At 41.9% G+C, this 24,134-nt stretch overlaps 1 protein-coding gene across 1 annotated transcript in view; it reads left to right on the top strand.

The window, feature by feature from the left end:
* Positions 1 to 1,836: 1,836 nt before the first annotated feature.
* PI4KA (phosphatidylinositol 4-kinase alpha) overlaps positions 1,837 to 24,134 on the top strand; it is a 101,253-nt gene continuing 78,955 nt past the window's right edge. The window contains exons 1-10 of the mRNA XM_079956285.1: positions 1,837 to 2,267; positions 10,993 to 11,109; positions 12,380 to 12,473; positions 13,692 to 13,780; positions 15,327 to 15,399; positions 16,999 to 17,258; positions 18,166 to 18,232; positions 21,188 to 21,336; positions 21,981 to 22,046; positions 22,829 to 22,925. Of these exons, the coding sequence (XP_079812411.1) occupies positions 2,100 to 2,267; positions 10,993 to 11,109; positions 12,380 to 12,473; positions 13,692 to 13,780; positions 15,327 to 15,399; positions 16,999 to 17,258; positions 18,166 to 18,232; positions 21,188 to 21,336; positions 21,981 to 22,046; positions 22,829 to 22,925 (1,180 nt within the window). The 5' untranslated portion in view covers positions 1,837 to 2,099. The remainder of the gene's footprint in view (positions 2,268 to 10,992; positions 11,110 to 12,379; positions 12,474 to 13,691; positions 13,781 to 15,326; positions 15,400 to 16,998; positions 17,259 to 18,165; positions 18,233 to 21,187; positions 21,337 to 21,980; positions 22,047 to 22,828; positions 22,926 to 24,134) is intronic.

The raw sequence follows: 24,134 nt of genomic DNA on the forward strand, positions 1-24,134 counted from the left end.
CTTTCTGTTATCCCCTTTCCCCGGCACTCACTCACTCACCCACCAGCTGCGGCGGCCCCCGCTCTTCGCCTTCTCGCTTCCCGTCACGAGCCCAGTCTGCTTCCTCTCCTCCTTTTCCCGGGCAGGTCAAGCGGGCCAAACCACTTCTCCACCTAAGGCGGGGGGGGGGGGGGCGGGGGCGTGGAGAGAGAGAGAAGAAAATGGGAGGGGCGGAGAGAAAGGGAGGAAACGAAACAAGATGGACCCGGTCGGACTGAACCAACCAAAGCTTTGAGAGAGGGGTTTTTTTTTTTGAAAGAAAATAATACAAAATAGTAATTGATCCTCGGGAAGAACAGCTCACGGTGGATGAGAGCAGACGTTGGATTTGATGAAAGGAGAAAATTGGTCAATACGCTTTAGGCACCACATAAACATAGTCTAGCCTGGGAGTTAGTTGGTTGAGTCTCTGTCTTTTTTTTTTTTTTTAAGGTCGGGATTCCAGGAGTGAAGCCGCTGCGGGCGCCGCCATGTTTGTCACGTGCCGTTGACACACACGCCTTGCTTTTAGACTTTAATAAGAGGGGTGGTGGATGGTGATAGGAAAAAGAATTGTCTGTGGGATGGAGTGTACGTATGTTTGAACATTTTTACGAATTGTATAAAATGTATGTTTGTATATTTGCAATATGTGTGTATTAATGCTGAATTATTTTAACAATAAAAACTATTCAAAAAATTAAAATAAAAAATAGACTTTAATAAGTGGATCGGCACGATCTCCGGTCCTTTCGATGGGAAGGTGTTGGATTCAGACTTGGCCATACTTCAGGGTAGGCTCACTGAAATAAAAGTATTTTAAGTATTTTGATTTTAAGGGGGTATACGCAAAATCTGATTTAGAACTCCCCTGACAAATTGAATTCAGTGCTGCAGGTGAGCAGACATGGTTAGGATCGGGCTGTAAAGTACCGGCAGCTCTAACAAACATAGCTGTCAACTTTTCCCTTTTCTTGCGAGGAATCCTATTCGGAATAAGGGAGTTTCCCTTAAAAAAAGGAAACGTTGACAGCTATACTAACAAATTTCTTACGGCATTGGTTACAACAATCCATGTTTTGGCCAGCCGAGGAAAGTTTATGGCGTAATAAATTGGTTGCATCTTTGCTGGGTTTTGCTGTAATGTATTTCTCTCTCCCTTTTTTTACAATTATGTTGCATGCCTTTGGCTCTTAATTTCTTTTGTAACTTGAGGACTCCTTTGATGTGAGCGACTCATAAGTCAAATAAATAATATTTATAATTAAAAACAACAACTGAAGGTGCCACAATACTCGTGGTTCTTTCTGCAGCAGTCCACTCCTCCTAATGCGAAGTACTGGGCACCTTCCTCAGTTTCTGATTCCCAAGATACTACAGCTCCCATCAACCTTAACCATTGGGCTAAACTGGCTGAGGCTGAGGTCCATGTACAGGCACATTATGGTAAAAGAAACACAACCCTGTTCAGATTATTTATATTTATTTGTTATTTGTTTCATAAAAATTACACACCGCTTGGTTGTAAAAAAACACAACAACCTCAAAGCGGTTTACAAAAAGATAAAACCATAAAATCAGGGGGGAGGGAATGCAGGATACCTTAAAACATACCATGCTAGAACAGATTAAAATTCACATCACCATTTCTAAATATAAAACACGCCAAAAGTCGCTCGCTTTTCCTATTTATTTAAACCACTAGTTCAGCTTCGTGCGCCACTCTACCTTCTCCGCCCCTTACGTCTCTCTATGTGCAAGGTTAGTACATTACTGGACCTCGGGAGGAGCCCACGGACCGCCTATTCCTCGCCCCAGCAGCTGCTGAACTACAACTCCCATCAGCCCCGGCCAGCAAAGCCCTCGCCAAAGAAGGAATAAGGGCAGCAAAGGCTGCCGGGAGCTGTAGTTCATCCGGGGCTGGTTCGCGGTGGCCGGCGTCCTTCTCGCGAGAAGTCCGACGCGAAGCCGGGCTGCCTGCCGGCTGCTGCTGGAGAAGAAGGGAAGGGATGAGGGGAGGGGCCCACAGGCGCGCGAGAGGCCGCGAGTGACACTCTCGCTGTGAGGAGGCTCCTCGCAAGATGTCGGCTCTGGCCGTGGCGACGGCGGCGGCTGCCACCGCGGCGGCCGTGACCGCGGCGCGCTCGGAGAAGCCCAGCAGCCCGGGCTCGTCGAGGGGCTTCTACTTCAACACGGTGCTGTCTCTCGCCCGCTCGCTGGCCGTGCAGAGACCCGCTCCGCTCGAGAAGGTGAGGGAAGGAGGCGCTGCCCGAGGCGACTGCCCGCTGCTCCCAGTTACCTCAGGGGTGGGGTGGGGGGGTCTCGTTTACGTCACCGCGTACGGCGTGGGTGCGGGGGCGGGTCTGCACTTCGCTCCTTGGACGATTTGCTTACGTTATTTCGTTTCATTCCGTCATATTTGATTTGCAAAACAACCACTGCAACAGAAAGTGCAACCCCTTTAATAATAATAATCAGCCCTTTAATAATAATAATAATCAGTGCTAATAATAATCAATGTTTAGGGCTGCTCTCATTCCTCCCCCGCCAATTTTTTAATTGATTTTCACAAAGTTATAGTCACACAAACAAATAAACGAACATAAATCACAACCTTATTAAAACTAATCTTATTAACATTGTTAAGTGACTTCCTCGTATCCCCCTAGTTGAATTTCATTGCATATCCTTTTAACGGTTTTCCAAATCAAAATTCTTATAAACTTAATTTAATCACTTAACATCTTTCTTTCTTACCAATTCAGCATTAAACATATTAATTCATCATATTACATATTTAAATCCTAAGCCTATCTGGTAATTGCAAGCTTTTTCCAATTAATTTAACTTAACATATTTAACTAAGTAATCATTAAATTTCGTTCGTTGTTCCTGGTACTCCTCCTCCTGGTCACGGACTCTTCCGGTCTGGTCGGCTAGCTCTGAAAAATCCATCATCTTCATCTGCCATTCTTCCATAGTTGGTACTTCTTGCGAGGGCTACTCTCATTTTGACTCAAAGAAAAATCGCCATTTTATAGTTCAAATCTGGAAAAGTAAATACAGTAAATGGGCAAAAATACAAAGATTCACAAAATGCTTAGGGATTCGCGTACCCCTGCGTCCCTCCAGAAAAAAAAGCACTGATAAAAATAATAATTCCAAGACATACCTAAAGAATTGCCTCAAGTTTCCTAGACCCCGGATCTGGGTAGGCTTAAGCCTTAAGTAAGTACCTTTCCTGGCCGAAAAGAGGGCAGTTGAAGAAAAAGATGCCTGATTCGGATTAAGTTGATGGATTATTATGCCAAAATGGCAAAAAAAAGATGGAAGAATCAGAAATCAGGAAGACCAACGTTTTAATAAGGCATGGGGGGGGGGGATTTATAATTTATCTTTTAAAAATCATTGCAAACAGTTAAAATCGTTATTAGGATTGGAATAACACTTGTAGTTCAATGGTGAATTTTAGATAAAAGAGTTGGATGTGGGAGGAAATGACTAACAGCGGGGGACCCACAAAGGGGAGGAGGGAAGTCCAGGAGATTCTGTTGGAATTTCTACGATGTATGTTGGATACGTGATTCTAAAACTTTAATTCGAAAAACCAAATAAGTAAATTTATTAAATTAAGAAAAGGTTCCTGCTTGGTCTCCGTAGGCGGGGAGTTCCAAAGGGCTTTGGATAAATGGCAAGCTGCAGGGGTGACAACTTGAACGAAATGTTGGGGCTCCCAGGTAAAGCCCTTGCCCCACATAATGGATCGATGGCAATGTCCATCAACTTTGGGAAGGGGGTGAGGATTGGCTCCGACCGCCAGCTGGGTTCTTACAAATGTGGAAACAGGTATTATGTGGCACCTGTGGTGGGGGCTGGCTCACAAGGCAAGGTGAGGTGACTGCCTCAGGTGGCAGGATCCGTAGGGGCAGCAGATCCTGATGTCTATTGCTCTTCATGTAGGTCTTCACTCACCCCTTTTTCCCTGGTGGGGAGTGGGGCCACCGTTTTGTGGTTTGCCTCATGCCAAAATGTCTTTGGTTGCCTGCTTGTAGTGGTGCCAGTTCTGCCTCCAATTGAGGCAGATCTCTCTCTTTTAAAACATTATTTAAGCTTTTCAGGTTTCTACATTTCACTCATTTTACAATCATTTTAACATTTCAAAACTTGACTTCCGTCCCCCTCTTTCTGCAGTTCCTTAAATTTATTTTTAATACCATCTGCATATCCAAATTAACTTACCATATTTTTCCGTGTATAAGACTTGGTTTCCCCCCTAAAAAATAATGTCAAAAATTAGGGAAGCGTCTTATACACAGATATATTTCCCTCCATTTTCTTAAATCTGAGTCCCCCAAATTAGGGGGCGTCTTATACATGGGGGCGTCTTATAGACGGAAAAATACGACAATTTGCTCATTTATTCATCTACTTTAAATATATTATTCTCATAATAATAATATATTATTATTAAATATATTATTCTGCAATAATAAGGCAGGTTGAGTGGGCACATGTGATCTCGTAGGTAAATTGGTCCCAGTTTGTTAAGCTTGTGCACTGGTTTTCTCTGGAAGTACAGCTGGATATCTCAGGGGAGGTGATGGTGAAAGAGGATGATTTCTTCACCATCTACCACAAGGATTGTCTGGTCTAGGAAAGTTGTTATTCCTTTACTGTTTAGCATTTTCCACTAGGATTCCCTGGACAGGATGATTCTTCTCATTTTAAACATAATTTCAAAATCATAACCCCAAGAACTGCCTCTCCTTGTTGTGAATGGGGATGGAGAAATAAAACAGTGATAATTCTGAAATGGCGATAAGGAAGATGATAATATCAAGATACTTATTGTGATATTTTACTATCAGCGTTTAACCACAATGATTGCCTTATGTAAGGGTTATTATTTTTTAATATTATATTTAATGTAAGAATAATCCTGAGATGCGGTAATCCTTTGGCAAATGGTGATGGTGAAATGTAACAGTGATCATCCTGAAGATAATAATTAGTTTACTACTACTATTTCTTCACTATTTGTCGCTGGGATTGTGTTCCTTGTAGCAAATGTTTATGATGAAATGTGGTAGTGATAATAACCCTGAAGTAATAATGTGCCCATTCAATCACCACTGGGATTGCTGGGTCTCGGGATTTTTGTTCTTATTTTTGATTTTATATATATTAAAAAATAACCCTGAGATTTAGTGATCCTATTGGTAAAAACAGTGGTGCCTTGCAAGACGAAATTAATCCGTTCCGTGAGGCTCTTCGTATAGCGGTTTTTCATCTTGCGAAGCAAGCCCATTGACAGCTTAGCGGATTAGCGCTATTAGCGGTTTAGCGGCTTTTAGCGGATCAGCTGATAAGCGGCTTAGCGGCTTAGGAAAAGGGGAAAAAAGGGGGGGAAACCCTCAGGACATTTCGTCTTGCGAAGCAAGCCCATAGGGAAATTCGTTTTGCGAAGCGCCTCCAAAACGGAAAACCCTTTCATCTAGCGGGTTTTCCATCTTGCAAGGCGTTCGTCTTGCGGAGCACCACTGTAATGATGGTGAAATATAATAGTAGCAATCCTGAAATCAGGTGGTTTTTGTGGTGATGGTGAAATCGTTACAATATTACAAATACTAATCTTGAGGCCTGACAATTCCTGTAGTTAACGATGATGGGGAAAATTATAATATTGATTTTGTATTGTGACTGTACAGTCATACCTCTGGTTGCGTTCGCTTCATGTTGTGGATTTTCAGGTTGCGAATGGGGCAAAGCTGGAAGTGTATACTTCCGAGTTTCACCACACATGCAAAAGCGATCTGCGCGCTTCACGCATGCGCAGAAGTGCTCTGCAGCACTCTACTTACAGACTTTTCAGGGTGCAAACGGCACCCCGAAACGGATTGCGTTCATAAGTAGAGGTACTGCTGTACTTTTCTTTTATGTCAATTGCTCTGGAATTTTTTTACTGCAGGGTAGTGTAGAAGTAAAAGTAATATACACATCCCCAAGACCTTGTGGTAAATGATGATAGTAAAATAAATAATATTAAATTTCACCATCATCACTGTCCGTTGGAATTGTTAGGTTAGGGAAAATAATAATAATAATAGTAATAAAATTTTATTTATACCCAGCCCTCCCCAGCTGGAGCCAGGCTCAGAGCAGCTGACATCATATAAATAATACAATATACATAAAAAACAAGCAATCGATTAAAATGCATCCCAAAATTAATTCAAATGAATTAAAATTAAAGTTAAAACTGAACAAATGACAATCCTCAGGTTAAAACTGAAAGTGGTTAATACTCGCCAGGACCAACTGTTTCCACTGATATTATAAGGACCTGTGAGCGGGCTGGGAAACCTCCTTCGTGCTTGTTCTTAGACAAAGAGAAAATGAGTCAGACTGAACCCTGACCAAAGGATAGTCGTCTGACACATATTAACAACTCTCTTAATTGTCCGACTGTCAGTCTTTAGGCTGTCAAAACTCATGCACAAGAGGGTGGTACTGGCATGCTCAACTATTATTATTTTTTGAGGGGGGTGATGACTGAGTATGTTCAGTGGGTGTGGAATTCAGGCTGATTATTGGAAGAATGGAAAACAGTACTTCTACATTTAAAGCAGTCTCATTCCCACTTTAAACAGACAGGGCTTCTCCTAAAGCAGGGGTCAGCAAACTTTTTCAGCAAAGGGCCGGTCCACTGTCCCTCAGACCTTGTGGGGGGCCAAACTACTGGTATATTTTGAAAAAAACAAATGAACAAATTCGTATGCCCCACAAGAAAAGGACACATTCTACTCATGCAAAAACACACTGATTCCTAGACCGTCTGCAGGCTGGATTTAGAAGGCGATTGGGCCAGATCCGGCCCCTGGGCCTTAGTTTGCCTACCCATGGGCTAAGCAGTGGTTTCAGGTGTAAGGTATTTTAGATAGTACCTCTGAACCATAATAGCCATTCAACACAGAAACAGTTCAAGAACTTGCATAAAACCACGGTTAAGGAGACATAACTATTGTGGTGTTTGAATCGGCAAGGCAGCATGAGAAACCATGATTTGATGTGGGTTTGCACTTCATGGTTTGTGCTAATTGTTTTGCTATGGTGTTTGAATTGACGAACTATAGCTATGGCCATCACTGCCTCCAGACGTGGCTGCTCCTAGGGACTGAAGTGATGAGCAGACAGCTCAAAGCTAATGTGTGCCTAGAAGTTTGGAAATCATGTTTTAGATTCTCACTGGTGGTTGGTGAGTTTTTAGTGGGATGCCTGAACTGAGCGTGCCTGTAAGTGTATGAGGATAAAAATAGTGGAGTCTTGTTAAAGCTGTATCAGTAAACAGACAAGGCACATAAATCCAAAAATTGTCATATTTTTTAAAAAACTGTTCTGTAGGTAATTGAATAGTCTACCTTTTGATTACAGCTTTTTAGTAGTTTTGCATAGCTTGGCAAATTAATGATATATGAAAGTGGAAGGACTTTATTATAAGATTTTCTTTACAAAATATGAAATTTATGGGAAGTTGTTTAAAATATATGTTTGTTACGAGGATCACTGAATTGGTTTGAACACCCAACATCAACATGTTTTTCTCTTCTATGTTTAACACAGGGCAACATCAAAAGGGGTAGTGGTTTAGCATGAAGTTAGATATGCAGCATATACAATAGGTATGTCTGACCAGTCAGGTACAAGCTGATTTCCTTGTTTGTTTTGTTTTAGTGTTAAACAGATCAAAAACCCTGAACAATTTGACATTGTTCAGAGCTCCGTAATTTGTTATGTGCAGATCTATTAGGTAAGGGCAGGCTTACTGGAATCAGATCATGGGTCCTTTTTGGGATGTGTGCTCTAAACCCCAGAATAATCATGGCTAACTATTACAAACATATTATGAATCATTAAGGATGTATGATGAATTGGCATATAACGTTTGTGGAAGGCTCTTTTTCTAATCAATTTAATATGAGAATTTTATAAAGAAGTACCTTCAGGTGCAAAACCCTGGCGAGACTAATTTTAGTTTGGGAGAGTAGTAATCAAGGAAGACACTTAGTACTCTTATGTAACAGTACTGAAACTACGATTCCTTTTAGAACTTGCAATATAATCCATTTGCCTACTTACCATTACAAACAAGTGGATTATATTGCAGTGTTGTAGATCGGGGTGGAGAACCTGTGGCTCTTCAGATATGGACGGAATAGAACTTGCATCATCCCCGATGTGCTGGCTGGAGGAGAATTGGAATCGAATATCTCCAGGGCCACAGGTCCCCCCCACTCCTCTCGTAGCTGAAGTTAACATATGCAGTGCATGCCTGTGTATGTTCACTCAGAAGTAAGCCCTGCTGAATTGAGTGGCTCTTTCTTTCAAGTAGATTAAATCGGATTGCAATTTATGGCAGTCCTGCTTATGTCCTGTTGAAATCATTGCGGCAAGTTAGTCACGACAAGCTTAAATCCCATTGAAATCAATGGGACTAACTTTGGCTGCAATCCTGTGCCCTCTCACCTGCGAATAAGCTCCATTGGATTCAGTGGTACTTCTGAGTAAATATGCATAAAATTGCACTGTAACCTATTCTGGATCCAACATGCTGGGTTCTGTTCAATTCTTATTTCCAAATAAGTTTCTCATTTTTATTCATTCATTTATTGCATTTACAGTGGTACCTCAGGTTAAGTAATTCATTATGGAGGTCCATTCTTAACCTGAATCTGTTCTTAACCTGAAGCATCTCTTTAGCTAATGGGGCCTCCTGCTGCTGCCGCGCTGCCGGAGCCCGATTTCTGTTCTTATCCTGAAGCAAAGTTCTTAACCTGAAGCACTATTTCTGGGTTAGCGGAGTGTGTAACCTGAAGCGTATGTAACCCGAGGTACCACTGTATGATGAATCCATTAGATAAAGAATTCATACTGCAGAATAGCACTATTTCTGGGTTAGCGGAGTGTGTAACCTGAAGCATATGTAACCCAAGGTACCACTGTATATCCCACCTTTTTTCTCAAGGTGGTTCTATGGTTCTCCTGCTCCTCATTTAATCTTCACAACAACCTTGTGAGGACAGGTAGGCTAGGCTGAGAGGCATAAGGTCACCCTGTGAGCTTCACAACCGAGTGGGGTTTTGAACCCTTGTCTCCTAGGTCCTTGTCCAATACCAATTACTTTGCCACACTGGCTCTCGGGGGAAATTAGGGCTGCAATCCTCTACACTTATCATACCTGGTAGTAAGCTAAGTGAGTAAGGCTGAAGATAATGTGGTTTATCTGCAAATAAGCATGCATAGGATTGTGTTGCTAGTCACTTGATTTTTTTTTAACTGATCACATTTTATGCTCTTTTTTTAATGCTACTGGGCTTTTGAGAATACTTGCTTTTTGTGCACCATGCGACGCCAATCACGCACAGAAATTGTTTTGAACACTGGGTGAGAACAAACACAGATTTTAATGCTTAAATTTGGCAGGTTTATCTGCTGTTTAATTGTGAAGATTTAAATCCATCAGGCACACCTTATTGGGAAACATTGTGTGCTTTAGCAATAGCCATGAGCATGTAGAATGTGTTGGCTCAGCAATACCAGTATCACTGCATGGTCAAGAACAGTTTCTGCCTACAAAACCGAGCCATGGCTGAACCATGTAATTTTTACAAACACACACAAGTACTTTATGGATCCTAAAAAGCTACTAATAGAATAAGACTCTATGCATTTTTCTGGGAGTAAGCATCAGTGAACACAGTGGGACTTACTTCTGAGTAGGCATGCCTAGGATTGCATTGTTAGTTTGTTTAGAGGTGGGCGCTTCTGTCCAAGATGGGTAGTTGGTCCCATTGCATGAACAAAACAGCTTTTTGGGGGGTCTGAAAGCTGTTCAGTATTGTAGACTAAAATAAAACAAGTAAATGTTGCTGTAGAGAGCTAAAGTGGGGGAAAGGAAAGAGATGGATGCAGCTGCCTGGAGACAAATTATTTCCACCTTGTTGTTTGTTTTTCCCCTGTGTGCTTGCATTTCACTTCGCCAAACCCTCCTTAACGTCATTCTCCTCCCATCTGTCTTTCTGATACCCATCTGTTTAATCATTTAATTGTTTGATACTACCCAACAGCCTGTGAAACTGCCCATGTTTTATTTATCCTGCTTTATTGAGTTGGGGGCCTCTTTGTTGGTGATGTCCAGGCTCTGAACTCCTGCTTTTGGGAGGCTCATTTGTGCACCCACCCACTCACCCAGTGGCGTAGCGTGGGTTGTCAGCACCCGGGGCAAGGCAAGTAATTTGCACCCCCTAACCTGTGGATTTGCGCCCCCTAACTCGTGGATTTGCGCCCCCTAACCCTAACCCCCAGATGTTGCGCCCGGTGCGACCGGCCCCCCCTGCACCCCCCACGCTACGCCACTGCACTCACCCACCCACCGTTGTTCACCATTAGCCACCAAGGCAAGTCCCTGTTGTTCAGGCTATGTTGACCTTGTGCTCCATACTGCTACCTCTTCTGCTGGTTACCTAATGCTTCTGCTTATTTATTACTTAAAAGATACATTAAACCACCTTTCAGGGCACATGCCTTCACAAGGAGACGTGTAAGACTCCAAAATGCATTAATATGCAGTTGCCAAACCTGCACATGCACTCAAATCCTAAGACTCATCTCCGTCAGCAGGAGTATTTGGGCATGATTGCTTCCACCCACAACTTTTAAATGGAGTCATGGCTTAAAAGGACATCATTTTGTTCCTGTGGTATATAGGGAATGGATGGTGAGATGATTGTGCTGCTGATAATTCCACAATGCTTGCTGAGCTTTAGCATGGTGGTATGGAAGGGGCTTAGAGCTTTAGATGAAAATGTCTGGGTCTTTTTTAATCCTTAACGTGTACTGTTGTTGCTTGCAGATGTTTGGGAAAGTATGACTTTTTAACAATAGATATTTTCACATCCTCTGTTTTGCTTCTTATAGGTACAGAAACTACTCTGCATGTGCCCAGTTGACATCCATGGGATCTTTCAGTTGGATGAGCGCCGCAGAGATGCTGTGATTGCTTTGGGAATTTTTCTAATCGAGTCTGACTTGCAGGTACAATATGCTTCTTACTCTAAAATATGTTTGTTTACTTGACGGGATTTATAATCTGCCAGTTCAACAGCTTCCAAAATGTTTTAAATCCTCGTAAAACTAAACAAACAAACAAACAAACAAACAACCCTGTAATATAAAAGAGTAGCATAAAAGCAATATACTGAAGTTTAAAGAGCCTGGTAAAACAAAACTATCTTCTTGGTCAGGGGTCAGGATCCTTTTTCAGCTTTGGGCCGGTCCACCATCCCTCAGACCACGTGGTGGGCCGGACTATAGTTTTTTTGGGGAAAATGAACAAATTTGTATGCCCCACAAATAGCCCAGAGATGCATTTTAAATAAAAGGACACATTCTACTCATGTAAAAACACGCTGATTCCTGGGCTGTCCACGGGCCGGATTGAGAAGGCGACTGGGCCACATCCGGCCCCTGGGCCTTAGGTTGCCTACCCCTGTTCTTGGTGCTGAAATCACATCTAGGTAGGTGTTTGGTGGGCCTCCTTGAGAAGTTCTTTCCAGTCAGGGTGCCACCACCAAGTAAGTGCTTTTTCTTTGTAGCTATTCACTGCATCTCAGTTGGTGGGGGCACCCAAAGAAGGGCCTCCATTAAAACTCCTACTGGAATGTTTTAATTTGATCTGTAGCATCAAATTTAGTTAGCGCTTTGGGTTGAAAGGATATTAAAGCTGTGTGGCAATAAACATAATCAGATGGCTGTTCCTTTTCCTCTCCATGCAATATCTAGTTTCACAATCTTCTTGCCTTTGCCTTCAAAACTTTCCATGGCCTTGTCCCTTTGTATATCCCTGGGCTTATTTCCTGTTGTATCCTTTCCTGTGTGATTCGGCTCCACCACATACTGTTGTCTGAAGATGTCCCACCTTCACTCAGTTCCGCTTGGTGCCTGGTACTAACTGCCTCTTTGAATGCCTCCTTGCACCCACGTGCTTTATTTCTGTTAAGTTCCTCCTCAAAGTTTGCCTTTTCTGGGAGACCTTTGTATCAGTCCCCTAATCCCCATGTCTTATCATAACCAAGGCAAAGTCCATGTAATTGAAATAATCACATCTTCTTCCCCTGTCTATCCACCCCTAAATTACCTGTATTCCTTTACTGTTTGCCTGAGTCTATTTTAGATTGTTGACCTCACCACCTTGGGGCAGGAACTGTCATACCGGATATTTGTAAAGCACCATGTACATAGACGTCACTGTGTTAATTTAGTAAATTAATTCAGATGGTTCTAAAATTTCCTCTTTCCATTCCAGCATAAAGATACTCTTGTTCCTTATCTTCTCCGGCTGTTAAGGGGCCTTTCCAAAGTCCAATGGATAGAAGAAAGCAATTCACGCAAAAGCAGAGGTGAGGTTTTAGATTCTTTTTGTCAGAGTTTGGTCATTGGTGGTCTTTTTTTTGTAAGTAAATGACTAAGTTTTGTAAATGCAATCCTATGCATACCTGCTCAGAAATAAATCCCATTGAGTTCAATTAGACTTACTCCCAGGCAGTGTTATTTTGGTAAAAAGATGAGGTAAAAGGTAAAGGGACCCCTGACCATTAGGTCCAGTCGTGGCCGACTCTGGGGTTGCAGCGCTCATCTCGCTTTATTGGCCGAGGGAGCCAGCATACAGCTTCCGGGTCATGTGGCCAGCATGACTAAGCCACTTCTGGCAAACCAGAGCAGTGCACGGAAACGCCGTTTACCTTCCCGCCGGAGCAGTGCCTATTTATCTACTTGCACTTTGACGTGCTTTCAAACTGCTAGGTTGGCAGGAGCAGGACCAAGCAACGGGAGCTCACCCCATTGCGGGGATTTGAACCGCCATCCTTCTGATCGTCAAGTCCTAGGCTCTGTGGTTTAACCCACAGCGCCACCCGCGTCCCTTGGAAGATGAGGTACTGGTACTCATATTATGATAAAAGTGCTGTGGGTGCCAGAGTGAAATAGTTGCCATGGGTAGCAAAGAAAAGCAGTGATGGTACTCTGTACAGTGCTACAGTGGTACGAATTTAATTCGTTCCAGAGGTCCGTTCTTAACCTGAAACTGTTCTTAACCTGAGGCGTGCTTTCCCTAATGAGGTCTCCTGCCACTGGCACATGATTTCCGTATGCATCCTGGGGCAAAGTTTGCAACCTGGAGCAACTACTTCCAGGTTAGCAGAGTTTGTAACCCGAGGTACCACTGTACTGGTGCACACTGTCACAAAAAGAAAGCACTGCTCCCAGGTAAGTGTGCAAATATGTAGTGGGGATTCTTTTTCAGCCCCACAAGACATCAAAACTGGAAAACTAGCACTGTTAACTTATCAGAAGCTGATGCTGCTTTGATATTCTGGTCTGTAAGCCATGCTTAAATCATGGTTTCCCATGGGAATATGTAGTTTAATAAATCAAAATATGTTTTTCAAATCTGCTAGCAAGGGCAGGAATCAGGATCGGGCACAAGACTAACTCTCAGTCTAGTAAACCATGGTTTGTCTGAACTAGATCTTAAACAATTTGTGACTTGTGATGGATTGCAGTTGTTGTTGTTGCTGTGTGCTAGTCATATTCTTGATGTTTCTTTACCATACTTGTAGGCATGCTTCCTATTCCAGAAAACTTCAGTTTCTGTTTGGTGACTTTGTTGTCAGATGTGGCTTACAGGGATTCTGTTCTGAGAGAACAGGTAAAATTCACCGGGAAAATGGGGCATGCATGTCTTGGGTAGTAAAATAAACATTTCCTGTATTAATCATAGTTCCATAACTTGTCTATCAACAGCTTTTTTAAAAAAACAAACCCTGAAAATATTTATTGACTAAGGCAGCATAAGTAATGACATTTGAACAGATATATAAATTATTAAATAATAATCTATGAAACCAGGAGTTGTCTTCCTGCTTTTTCTCTGCCCCCCCCCCAGCCAGGGAATTAATAGTACAAATCCTTCTAAATGTTCTCATTCTTCAGTGTATTAATTACACTAAAAGCTTATATGGAGCAACTCATAAGAGGGCTTCTAAAATGCGGACAGTTTACCAACCTTTCTCCCTCCTGCTAGCAATTCCTTTAAGTCAGCAGTCTTTTTAGCAGTCTGTTTAGGGAAGTTTTTAATGACTGATGTTTTAATGTATTTTTAATCTTTTGTTAGAAGCCGCCCAGGCTGGCCGGGGAAACCCAGCCAGATGGGTGGGGTATAAACAATAATTATATTATATTATATTATATTATATTATATTATATTATATTATATTATATTATATTATATTATATTATATTATTATATTATATTATATTATATTATATTATATTATATTATATTATATTATATTATACTATACTATACTATACTATACTATACTATACTATACTATATTATATTATATTATATTATATTATATTATATTATATTATATTACATTACATTATATTACATTATATTATATTATATTACATTATATTACATTATATTACATTATAATATATTATAATTTTACCATGCTGTAAAAAGTTGCCATGATGCTGATCATTGCAAAGTTCTCAGACAATTACAGACAGTTTTGGTGACTTTACATACATTGATTTCATTGACACAAATGGCAAATAGGATCTAGTAGAATCTAGAATCCCATCAAAGTAGAGTCAATAAGATCTACTTTTTTGTCCCCTTGTATATCAAGCAGAAATTGATTTCCCATATATGCTAAGGGTGTGAAAGTGTCCCTTATAAAAACCGCTTTCAGAAGTGTTCCTTCACATGTTCATGAGCATGGAGAAGGAGGGTGTGCCCAGAGTTCCTTCTTCCAATGTAATGAGCCTTGATCCTTTGAAAATGGAGCCTTCATGCACATGTGTGGGCTTCCCATTCAGACCTGTTGCCAAGTATGCAGAGGTTAAGGTGTGGTAACATTGGTGGGTTGGGCCAGCGGGTACAACCCTGTTCCCTCTCAAAACACATTTGGTTAACATGTAAAGAGCACCAATAAATTGGGTCTAAAGGAAATCATTTTGTAAATGGTTATTTCCTATAATTCTGTTGTCACGGGATATTCTGCGAACTTAATTTTAAATATTAATGCCTCCCCCAAAAAACCTGGCTGAAATTATAGAGTACACTGCTAAAATTCCCACTCTGTCTTAGTGTTGCACCTTTAAGGTGCCATACTCCTGCACTGCAGATTGAAATTCATCCCACCTGTAGATTTTAAAAATGCCTGTTTTGATTATTTCAGATTTTAGAGGCAATTTTGCAAGTGATGCAGGTCCTCCTGGGAATGTGCCAGTCCCCAGAAATCCAGGATAAAGGTATTGAAAATGTTCCAGTAGGTGCTGCTGTTTTTATTATTACAAATGTAAATTCAATTGTGCACTCTCACTCTCTAGTTACCTTCATGCTGTATGGTATACTTCACGGTAGGCTGGTTTCCCCTGAAACCTGCTCCCTTAAGGTTCCTCAGAACATTTCTGAGTAGAACTTGTGGTCCTTTGTTCTTGCAAATTGAGAGTCTGGTTCATCACAGCACCCTCTTATTGGCGTCTTCCTTTTTTCTGTGTCCAGATTCCTCCCTCTTCCGTCTCTTGGATTTACCACTGTGCACAGTTACCGTATTTTTTGCTCTATAAGACTCACTTTTTCCCTCCTAAAAAGTAAGGGGAAATGTATGTGCTTTCGCTGCGCAGCGATCCCTCTTGTTGTTCTGGCTTCTGAGATTCAGAATATTTTTTTCTTTTTTTCCTCCTCCAAAAACTAGGTGCATCTTATGGTCTGGTGTGTCTTATAGAGCGAAAAATACGGTAATACAGAAATTACTCCTCCTCTTTCCCTCGGTACCATGCTCCTTTATTCACCTCATCTGATTTCCCTTTTGCTCTTAGGAACTGAGGTTGACACATTTCATGGACTATATCACCCCTGACCCTTGGCCATGCTGATTGGGGCAGATAAAAGCTGAACTCCAGCACCAGACTGGAGAAGGCTGATACGTAGGCTCAGTTTAGATGTAACTGGAAACCATGGCTTTCTGTTATGTAAATGAGCAGAGCTGAACCTTGGATTTACATGCCTCCATTCTCTGTCCTTTTTTATGGAAATGGGAAAAAGATCAGAAGCATCTTCTCTTTGCAGTTCCCTGGAAAAAATGTTCCTCTGGCTTGTTCAAAGTCTACTTAGTGCAGGCATAGGCAAACTCGGCCCTCCAGATGTTTTGGGACTACAGCTCCCATCATCCCTGTCCGCTGGTCCTGTTAGCTAGGGATGATGGGAGTTGTAGTCCCAAAACATCTGGAGGGCTGAGTTTGCCTATGCCTGACATAGTGAAATCAATTCAGGTTCTGAAAGGGAACCAGACAGGGGGCCTTCTTGGTAGTGGCGCCCTCCCTGTGGAACGGCATCTCTTCAGATGGCAAGGAGATAAAGAATTGCACAACTTTTAGAAGACACCTGAAGGCAGCCCCGTATCGGGAGGTTTTTTAACATTTGATGTATTATGTTTTTAGATATTCTGTAAGCCATCCAGGGTGGCTGGAGAAACCCAGCCAGATGAGCAGGGTATAAATAATAAAGTTGTGGTGATGATGATGATGAAACCCCAGTTTGATTCTGATTTTGCTCTCAGTAAGTAGAATGTAAACAAGCCACAGTACCATAAGTTCAAACGTAACAGAGAACTGTGGTTTGCTCGAAGGCAGAAGCAGATGCTTCTGATTTCCTTGCAGCTGCAAAAGAAGGAGATAAATGGTGGGATTTGAGTCTTCCTGCAACACATTTGCAAAGCAGGAAAAAGAATGGTTTCCAATGATGTCTGAACTGGGACATTGTGACAGTAATGCTGTCACGTTGCATTTTCCAATTAGAAGAAGCAAACTTTTAGAAGCCAAAGATATATGGACTACTTTGTTTTCCAGAATATTTATGCAAATACGCTGTGCCATGCCTGATTGGAATTTCACGAGCGTTTGGGCGCTACAGCAACTCGGAAGAGTCTCTCCTGTCAAAGCTTTTCCCTAAAGTTACTCCGCATTCCCTCAGAGCCCCACATGAGTTGGATGGTATTCGTAGACGCTCTTTTAATGACTTCCGGTCGATACTTCCACATTCTCTACTGACAGTCTGCCAAGAAGGATCTCTCAAGAGAAAGACCAGCAGCGTATGCAGCATTACACAGGTTAGTTCAGTTGGTTTTGGAATAAAATTAACTTATCACCTCTTTCTGAACCATGGATTAGTTTTTAGTATACAGGATATCACTAATTTAGCATGGCAGGCCCCAAAACATCTGGAGGGCCAAGTTTGCCTATGCCTGGGCTAGATTGACAGCTTCCATTATTAGCATCTTCTCCAGAAACAGATGTTTTTATGATCTCAGAAACTCATTGTAAATTCCACCTAGCCCTTCTGTGTTGAAAGAGCTGAGGAAATTAAAGCAGAGATTTTTTTTGCATCTGGAAGTTTCTAAGGGATGAAACACTTACTATATATCCTGATGGGGTGGGTTTGGCCACAGATTCTAATTACCATTGGGTAGTACAGTTGTACCTTGGTTCTCAAACGCCTTGGTATGTGTATGCTTTGGCTCCTGAACGCCGAAAACCCGGAAGTGTTCCGGTTTTTGAATATTCTTTGGCAGCTAAATGTCTGACACTACTTCTGCGGCTTCTGATTGAGTACAGGAAGCTCCTGCAGCCAATCGGAAGCCGCGTCTTGGTTTTCAAACAGTTTCGGGAGTCGGACTCCCGGAATGGATTACGTTTGACAACCAAAGTACCACTGTGTCTCTGAGCTAATGTTCAGCATGGAAGTTATATAGACTCTTATAGAGCTGTCTGCAGGGTGAGGAGTGTGGGCTTATCCTTATGGGGCTGTTGTTTTTTCAAAGAGCGAGTGGAATCTTTGTTTATATGCAGGCCTGAGATGCGTAGATTTGCTGGAGATTTTCAAAATCCCATCAGCTTCAAGGAAATTGGGCTATAGCTACTCTTCTGGAAATTTCAATCAGAGTATGTGTGGGGTTTTTTTGTATATGAAAAGTGACCTTTCCATGACCGCATTTTGTGTCCATTGCTACAATTCAGGTCAGTCCCGAACGTGGAATTCCTCCTCCCAGTTCCCCCGGAGGCACTACTGTGCAGTACTTTGAAGGTATGTTTTTGCTTTTTGCTGTAAAATATTTTGAATAAGGGCGTTATAAGAGCTATTGACCAATTTACGGTGTGACTTTAAACAGTTGTCCTGCAACGAACATTTTAGGGATGATTCCCACCATCAAGGTTAATAAAACAAATGCAAGCAACCAAATAAATAACACAGCCTAAAAATAAGCTAACAATTGCTAAGAGCAGATCAATGTCAATTGCTCTTAAAGGCCTGAGATAGCAAGTCAGGCTTTGCTTGGTGTCTGAAAAGTAATGGCAGTGACAGACCCATTATCTTTGGGAAGAGAATTTAACTATCAAGTTTTCACCTTAGCTGAAGTAGTCATCTTTGAAGGTGGGGAGGCCCAGGGCAGAGCTTCTGCTGAAGATCTTGGCTGATGGGCAGGATGGTATGGGGTGGCAGTCTTTAAATTTATGCAATTTATCCAGCGCCGAGGGCCTTCTGGCGGTTCCCTCACTGCGAGAAACAAAGCTACAGGGAACCAGGCAGAGGGCCTTCTTGGTAGTGGCACCCGCCCTGTGGAAAGCCCTCCCACCAGATGTCAAAGAGAAAAACAACTACCTGACATTTAGAAGACATCTGAAGGCAGCCCTGTTCAGGGAACTTTTAAATGTGTGACATTGTAATATATTTTTAATCTTTGTTGGAAGCCACCCAGAGTGACTGGGGAGACCCAGCCAGATGGGCGGGGTACAAATAAAAAAAAATATTATTATTATTATTATTATTAAGCAAACCCCACAAGGTGCATGCACCCAGTTGTGCAGCCTCCCATTGGGCCGATGGAGGGCATACATTTGAGGTGTCTGAAACAGCTTGTCCCTCTCTGTATTCAGGAGGAAAGCCAGTGCCTATATATTTAGCGAAGGTGCTCATTAATAATAATAATAATAATAATTAATAATAATTTTTTATTTGTATCCTTCCGTCCCTGGCCAAGGCTGGGCTCAGAGCAGTTAACATCATAAAAAAAAAAACACCCCATGACTTTAAAATAAGCAACCTACATCAAAAAAGTAACATTCAACAATCATTAGGAGAGTATAAAATAATAATAATATCACCATATAAAAGTTAAACAGAAATCCACTCAACAGTTACAATAAATAATTTCTAAACCATCAATAAAACAGCGGCAAGCCACAGTACATAAAATAATACAATACAAATTGAGAAGCAGAGACTAGAGGGTGGAGCAAGGCAGGTGTTTAGACTAATCCTATACACATTTATTTGGGAGTAAGCACCTATGAATTCAGCGGGAGTTACTTCCAAGTAAGCATGCATAGACTTAGATTGCACAGCAGCAGTCCAAAGTTTATTTACCTCTAAGGAAGTTTCCTTGAAATCATCAGGACTTCTAAGTACGGAAAGATAGGGTTGGACTGTGAGCTGCTTTTTCTTAGCATTCTTTTGGTTTTAAAGGAAGGCTATAACCTTTTGTTGCTTCCCATGTTTTTAGCTGCAAAGAGCTTTGTTGTACCAGCTAACACGTAATTTAGAAGATTAACCAGACTAATCTTGAAACAAAAACAGGTTGTGTTCAGCTTTGCTAAAATGCCTAATGAGAAAGGAGGGATCTTGAATTTCCTTTTACAGTTGCAAAAGAAAAAAATAAAGTTTCATTGCGAGCACAGTTTCTCATGCCATGGTGAAAAAACCATACCTGATACCCTTTTTTCTGTGCAGCTATTAAAGATAAATGAACTCTGTGCTCTTTGCATCTATTTACTGCCTCTTTTGTTGTTTCTCTGCATCTCTCTTTCACCTCAAAAAGAAACCCAAGCAAACATAGAATGGCGTTAGCCTCTTTAGGTTGGAATACAACCCACTGTGGATGCACACTAAACTCTTCCACTGAAGCCAGGGCTGGCTCCAGAGAGTGGCAAAGTTGGGCATTTCCCCAAAGCCAAAAAACATAACAGAGGGCCCACAACCCTTACAGTGCTTCCACTTCCATTTTGCATGGAGTTTCCAAGATGATCATCTGATGCAGAGAAACCACAATTAACGTGTCCTACCTTTTCAAGCTTAGCACCTGTCAGCACACACACACAGAGGCTGCTGTGTCTGTCTCCCCCCCCCCCCAATTCTGGATTAGAATTGACTAGAAAGGTAAAAGTAAATGACCCCTGGATGGTTAAGTCCAGTCAAAGGCAACTATGGGGCTGCGGTGCTCATCTCGCTTTCAGGCCGAGGGAGCTGGCGTTTGCCCACAGACAGCTTTCCAGGTCATGTGGCCATCATGGCTAAACTGCTTCTGGCACAACGGAACACAGTGATGGAAACCAGAGCGCACGAAAATGCCGTTTACCTCCCCGCTGCAGCGGTACCTATTTATCTACTTGCACTGGCGTGCTTTCAAGCTGCTAGGTTGGCAGGAACTGGGACGGAGCAACGGGAGCTCACTCCGTCGCGGGGATTCGAACTGCTGACCTTTGATCAGCAAGCCCAAGCGGCTCAGTGGTTTAGATCACAGCACTACCTGCTCCCAATTGACTAGAAACTATGCACTGGTTGAAGGCCAGTAAGTTAGTTTGTTAATACCCCATTACAGCTAGAGATCATGCAGATACTGTCTAGGGTGTTCTTCATCTCATCGTCTTGTCCTTTGCATTCTGAATTTGTTTTGGAATGTGTGTGTATATATATAGCATGCATACATGAAATTATTTTTTATTGTTGATGCTTTGATTCAGTCTCTTTGAGGTGTTTTATAGAAAGCTATTCCTGAATGGATATAAATAACATTTTCCCCCAATGAAAATGCTGTAAATCAGTGGAACTAGCATAGCCCTGTGGACTTTTTAGCCTCAAATGTGATTTGTTTTCTGTGTTCTTTTGATGAATGGGCTACAGACGGCATAGGCAAAGCAGTAATTAAAGAATAACTCAGTGTTTTCTGCCTCTTCTCCCTCCACCTTTTTAAAAAATAAACAGGGTCCTACCTACCTGATGGGAGTGCGTTAGATCCCGATTATTACTTCTCTACAATCAGTTCCAGCTTCTCGGTCTCGCCTCTCTTTAACGGCATCAGCAACAAGGAGTTTAACATTCCACTGGAAATGCTCCGACAGCTGCTGAACATGGTATGTCACGAGGCACTTAGGCCAGCCTTCAGTAGCCTGCTGCCCTCCAAGATGTTTGGGACTACAGGTCCTATCAGCTGTGCTGACTGGGGCTGATGGGAGCTGTAGTTCGAAACATCTGGAGGTGCCAGGTTGGCAGGTAAAAAGGTAAAGGGACCCCTGACCATTAGGTCCAGTCATGACCGACTCTGGGGTTGGGGCGCTCATCTCGCTTTACTGGCCGAGGGAGCCGATGTACAGCTTCCGGGTCATGTGGCCAGCATGACTAAGCCGCTTCTGGCAAACCAGAACAGCGCACGGAAACGCCATTTACCTTCCCACTGGAGCGGTACCTATTTATCTACCTGCACTTTGACATGCTTTCGAACTGCTAGGTTGGCAGGAGCAGGGACTGAGCCACGGGAGCTCACCCCGTCGCGGGGATTTGAACCGCTGACCTTCTGATCGGCAAGTCCTAGGCTCTGCGGTTTAACCCACAGCGCCACCCGCGTCCCGCCAGGTTGGCAGAGGCTGGTCTAAAAAATAGCAATGTTGCTAGCATGCCTCTTTGAGCCAGAATGCGCCAGGGCCTAATTTGTGGGTGGAAGAAAGAAACACTTTTAATAACACTGAAAGAATGTCTGGCTTTGTTTTTGTGCATGTAGGTAAAGCAGATTGTTGGGGATTCAGTCCTCCGAAACTTAGATGCCGTTGTCTCTGAGGTTATTGAGGTATGTTAACTTCTTCACCACATTATTATTTTTAAAAGAACTTAGTTTGCTGCTTGCTATTGTGAATTGGACGGGCCTGGTTCTTAGAGTTTAATCAAAAGCTTAATGCCTACAGAGGATTTTCCACACATATTATTAACAAACATATGGGGGGGACTTCTAAAAATTTGAGGTTATCTATAGTATTAGCAATGTAGAAGTAATGTTTGAACTCTATAGATTAGCATAGGTTACATGATTAATTTATGCCTCATTTAATTCTTTATATATATATATAAATAGTAAAATCTGTTCAGAAAGCAATATATGTGATGGTCATTTATAGGCTTACTTATGTTTCAACGGTATAATTGTTGTAAATTATTTATAGTATCAGCCGGTGCTTTTTTTTTTTGTGGCGGAACACAGGAGTACGCATACCCCTAAACATTTTGTGAATCTCTGTACTTTTGTCCATTTACTGTATTTATTTCCCCCGATTTGAACCATAAAATGGTGATTTTTCTTGAGTCAAAATGAGAGTACGCCTAAACATTTTAAAAGAAAAAAATCACTGGTATCAGCCATATATGTGGTGCTTTATAAAGAATTTGGGTGGGGGCAGGTCTTTGCCCTAAGCTGCTCAGTAAAAGCTCAAGGAAGATGAAGGGAGGAGGGAAGAGGAAACTCAATCATTCTACAGAGATTAATCCCGGAAGAAAGCTTTTGGTGTTCCAATATTGCTCTCCAGCTGATTTTTCAAATTGGCTGTACGTAACTACAACTCTCTTTCCATTTTATAGGAAAATCCCCATGCAGATTTGTTCTACAAAATGTTCAGTGACCCACTTTATGTTGCCCAGTTCAAGATGCTGAGAGACACGTTGTACTATATGAAAGGTGATATTTGAATTGATAAGCTTTTACCCTTGGTGACGAAAGAGAATTGCAAGTATATGAGTTTCATGCTTGACATTGTCGACCGGCTTAAATATAACCAGCTGTGTGAATGAGCTGAACTCACACAGTTTCCCTTTTCTTCTTGTGCAGCAGCGAGGAGGAGGTCAGAAAACCTGTGGTTCAACTTTTAAACAAACTTCAGTTTCCTATTATACCTAAACTTAGGAAACTGGGGATTGTTTAAACCAGGGTAGATATGACCCTCCAGATTTTGCTGAACTCCAGCTTGTGTCATCCTTGACCATCAGCTAAGCCATCTGGGACTGTTGTTAGTTGAAGACCAACAATATCTGGTGGGGCACATGCTTGCCACCCTTAGTTTCAAATGTAGTTTGTTAGAACAAGCCAGAATAAAGCTGGTGTCCTGAACCACAGTTTAAATAATCCTTAGTTCCCTGAATTTGGACATAATGAGGAACTAAGCCATGAGCTCAGGTTCAGGCTACATGTTGAGCCTAACCATGGCTTAGCACAGCAAAGCAGAACAAGCAGAGGAGGCAGATTTTGTGATGAACTATAGTTTGACGTGTGAACCAGGCCCCTGCCAAGCCAAGCATCTCCAGTGCTCTAAATATCTAAAAATTAAATTACTATCATTCAAAATATATTACTGTAATCTAAAAATAACTTTGCTGCTTTATATAAAAACCTCTGGTGCCTTATGGTAGTCCTTCTAAGTGTGTATATGCTTATTTGTCTTTATGTTTAAGACTTTTAAATAAGACACTTTTCCACAAAGCCTTTCCTTTAGTTCTTATTCTCTATACTATTTCTTGTCAGTTAACTTCAGTCCGCATCATTCAGTACTAATCTCTGTCCCAGGGAAAGGGAACTTGTGGCATTCCAGATGTTGTTACACTCCCAGCATGGCCAGTGGTCAGGGCTAATATGAGTTGTAGTCCACAATTTTAGGAGGACTACAGGTTTGCCACCCTGTTCTATTAATTCCTTCCATTTTTCTCTTTCCATTTTTCTTAGGCTTCAAAACTCTTGAGAATCGCTGCTTTATAGCATGCAAATGTCTTTAGGGTGAATGATGGTGCAGAAAGGAATAGTTTAAGTAAGGGGTCAGTAAAATTTTTCAGCAGGGGGCCAGTCCACTGTCCCTCAGATCTTGTGGGGGGGGGGGGCTGGACTATATGTTTTGGG

The sequence above is a fragment of the Podarcis cretensis genome, assembly GCF_951804945.1.
Source record: "Podarcis cretensis genome assembly, chromosome: 16".
Lineage (NCBI taxonomy): Eukaryota > Metazoa > Chordata > Lepidosauria > Squamata > Lacertidae > Podarcis > Podarcis cretensis.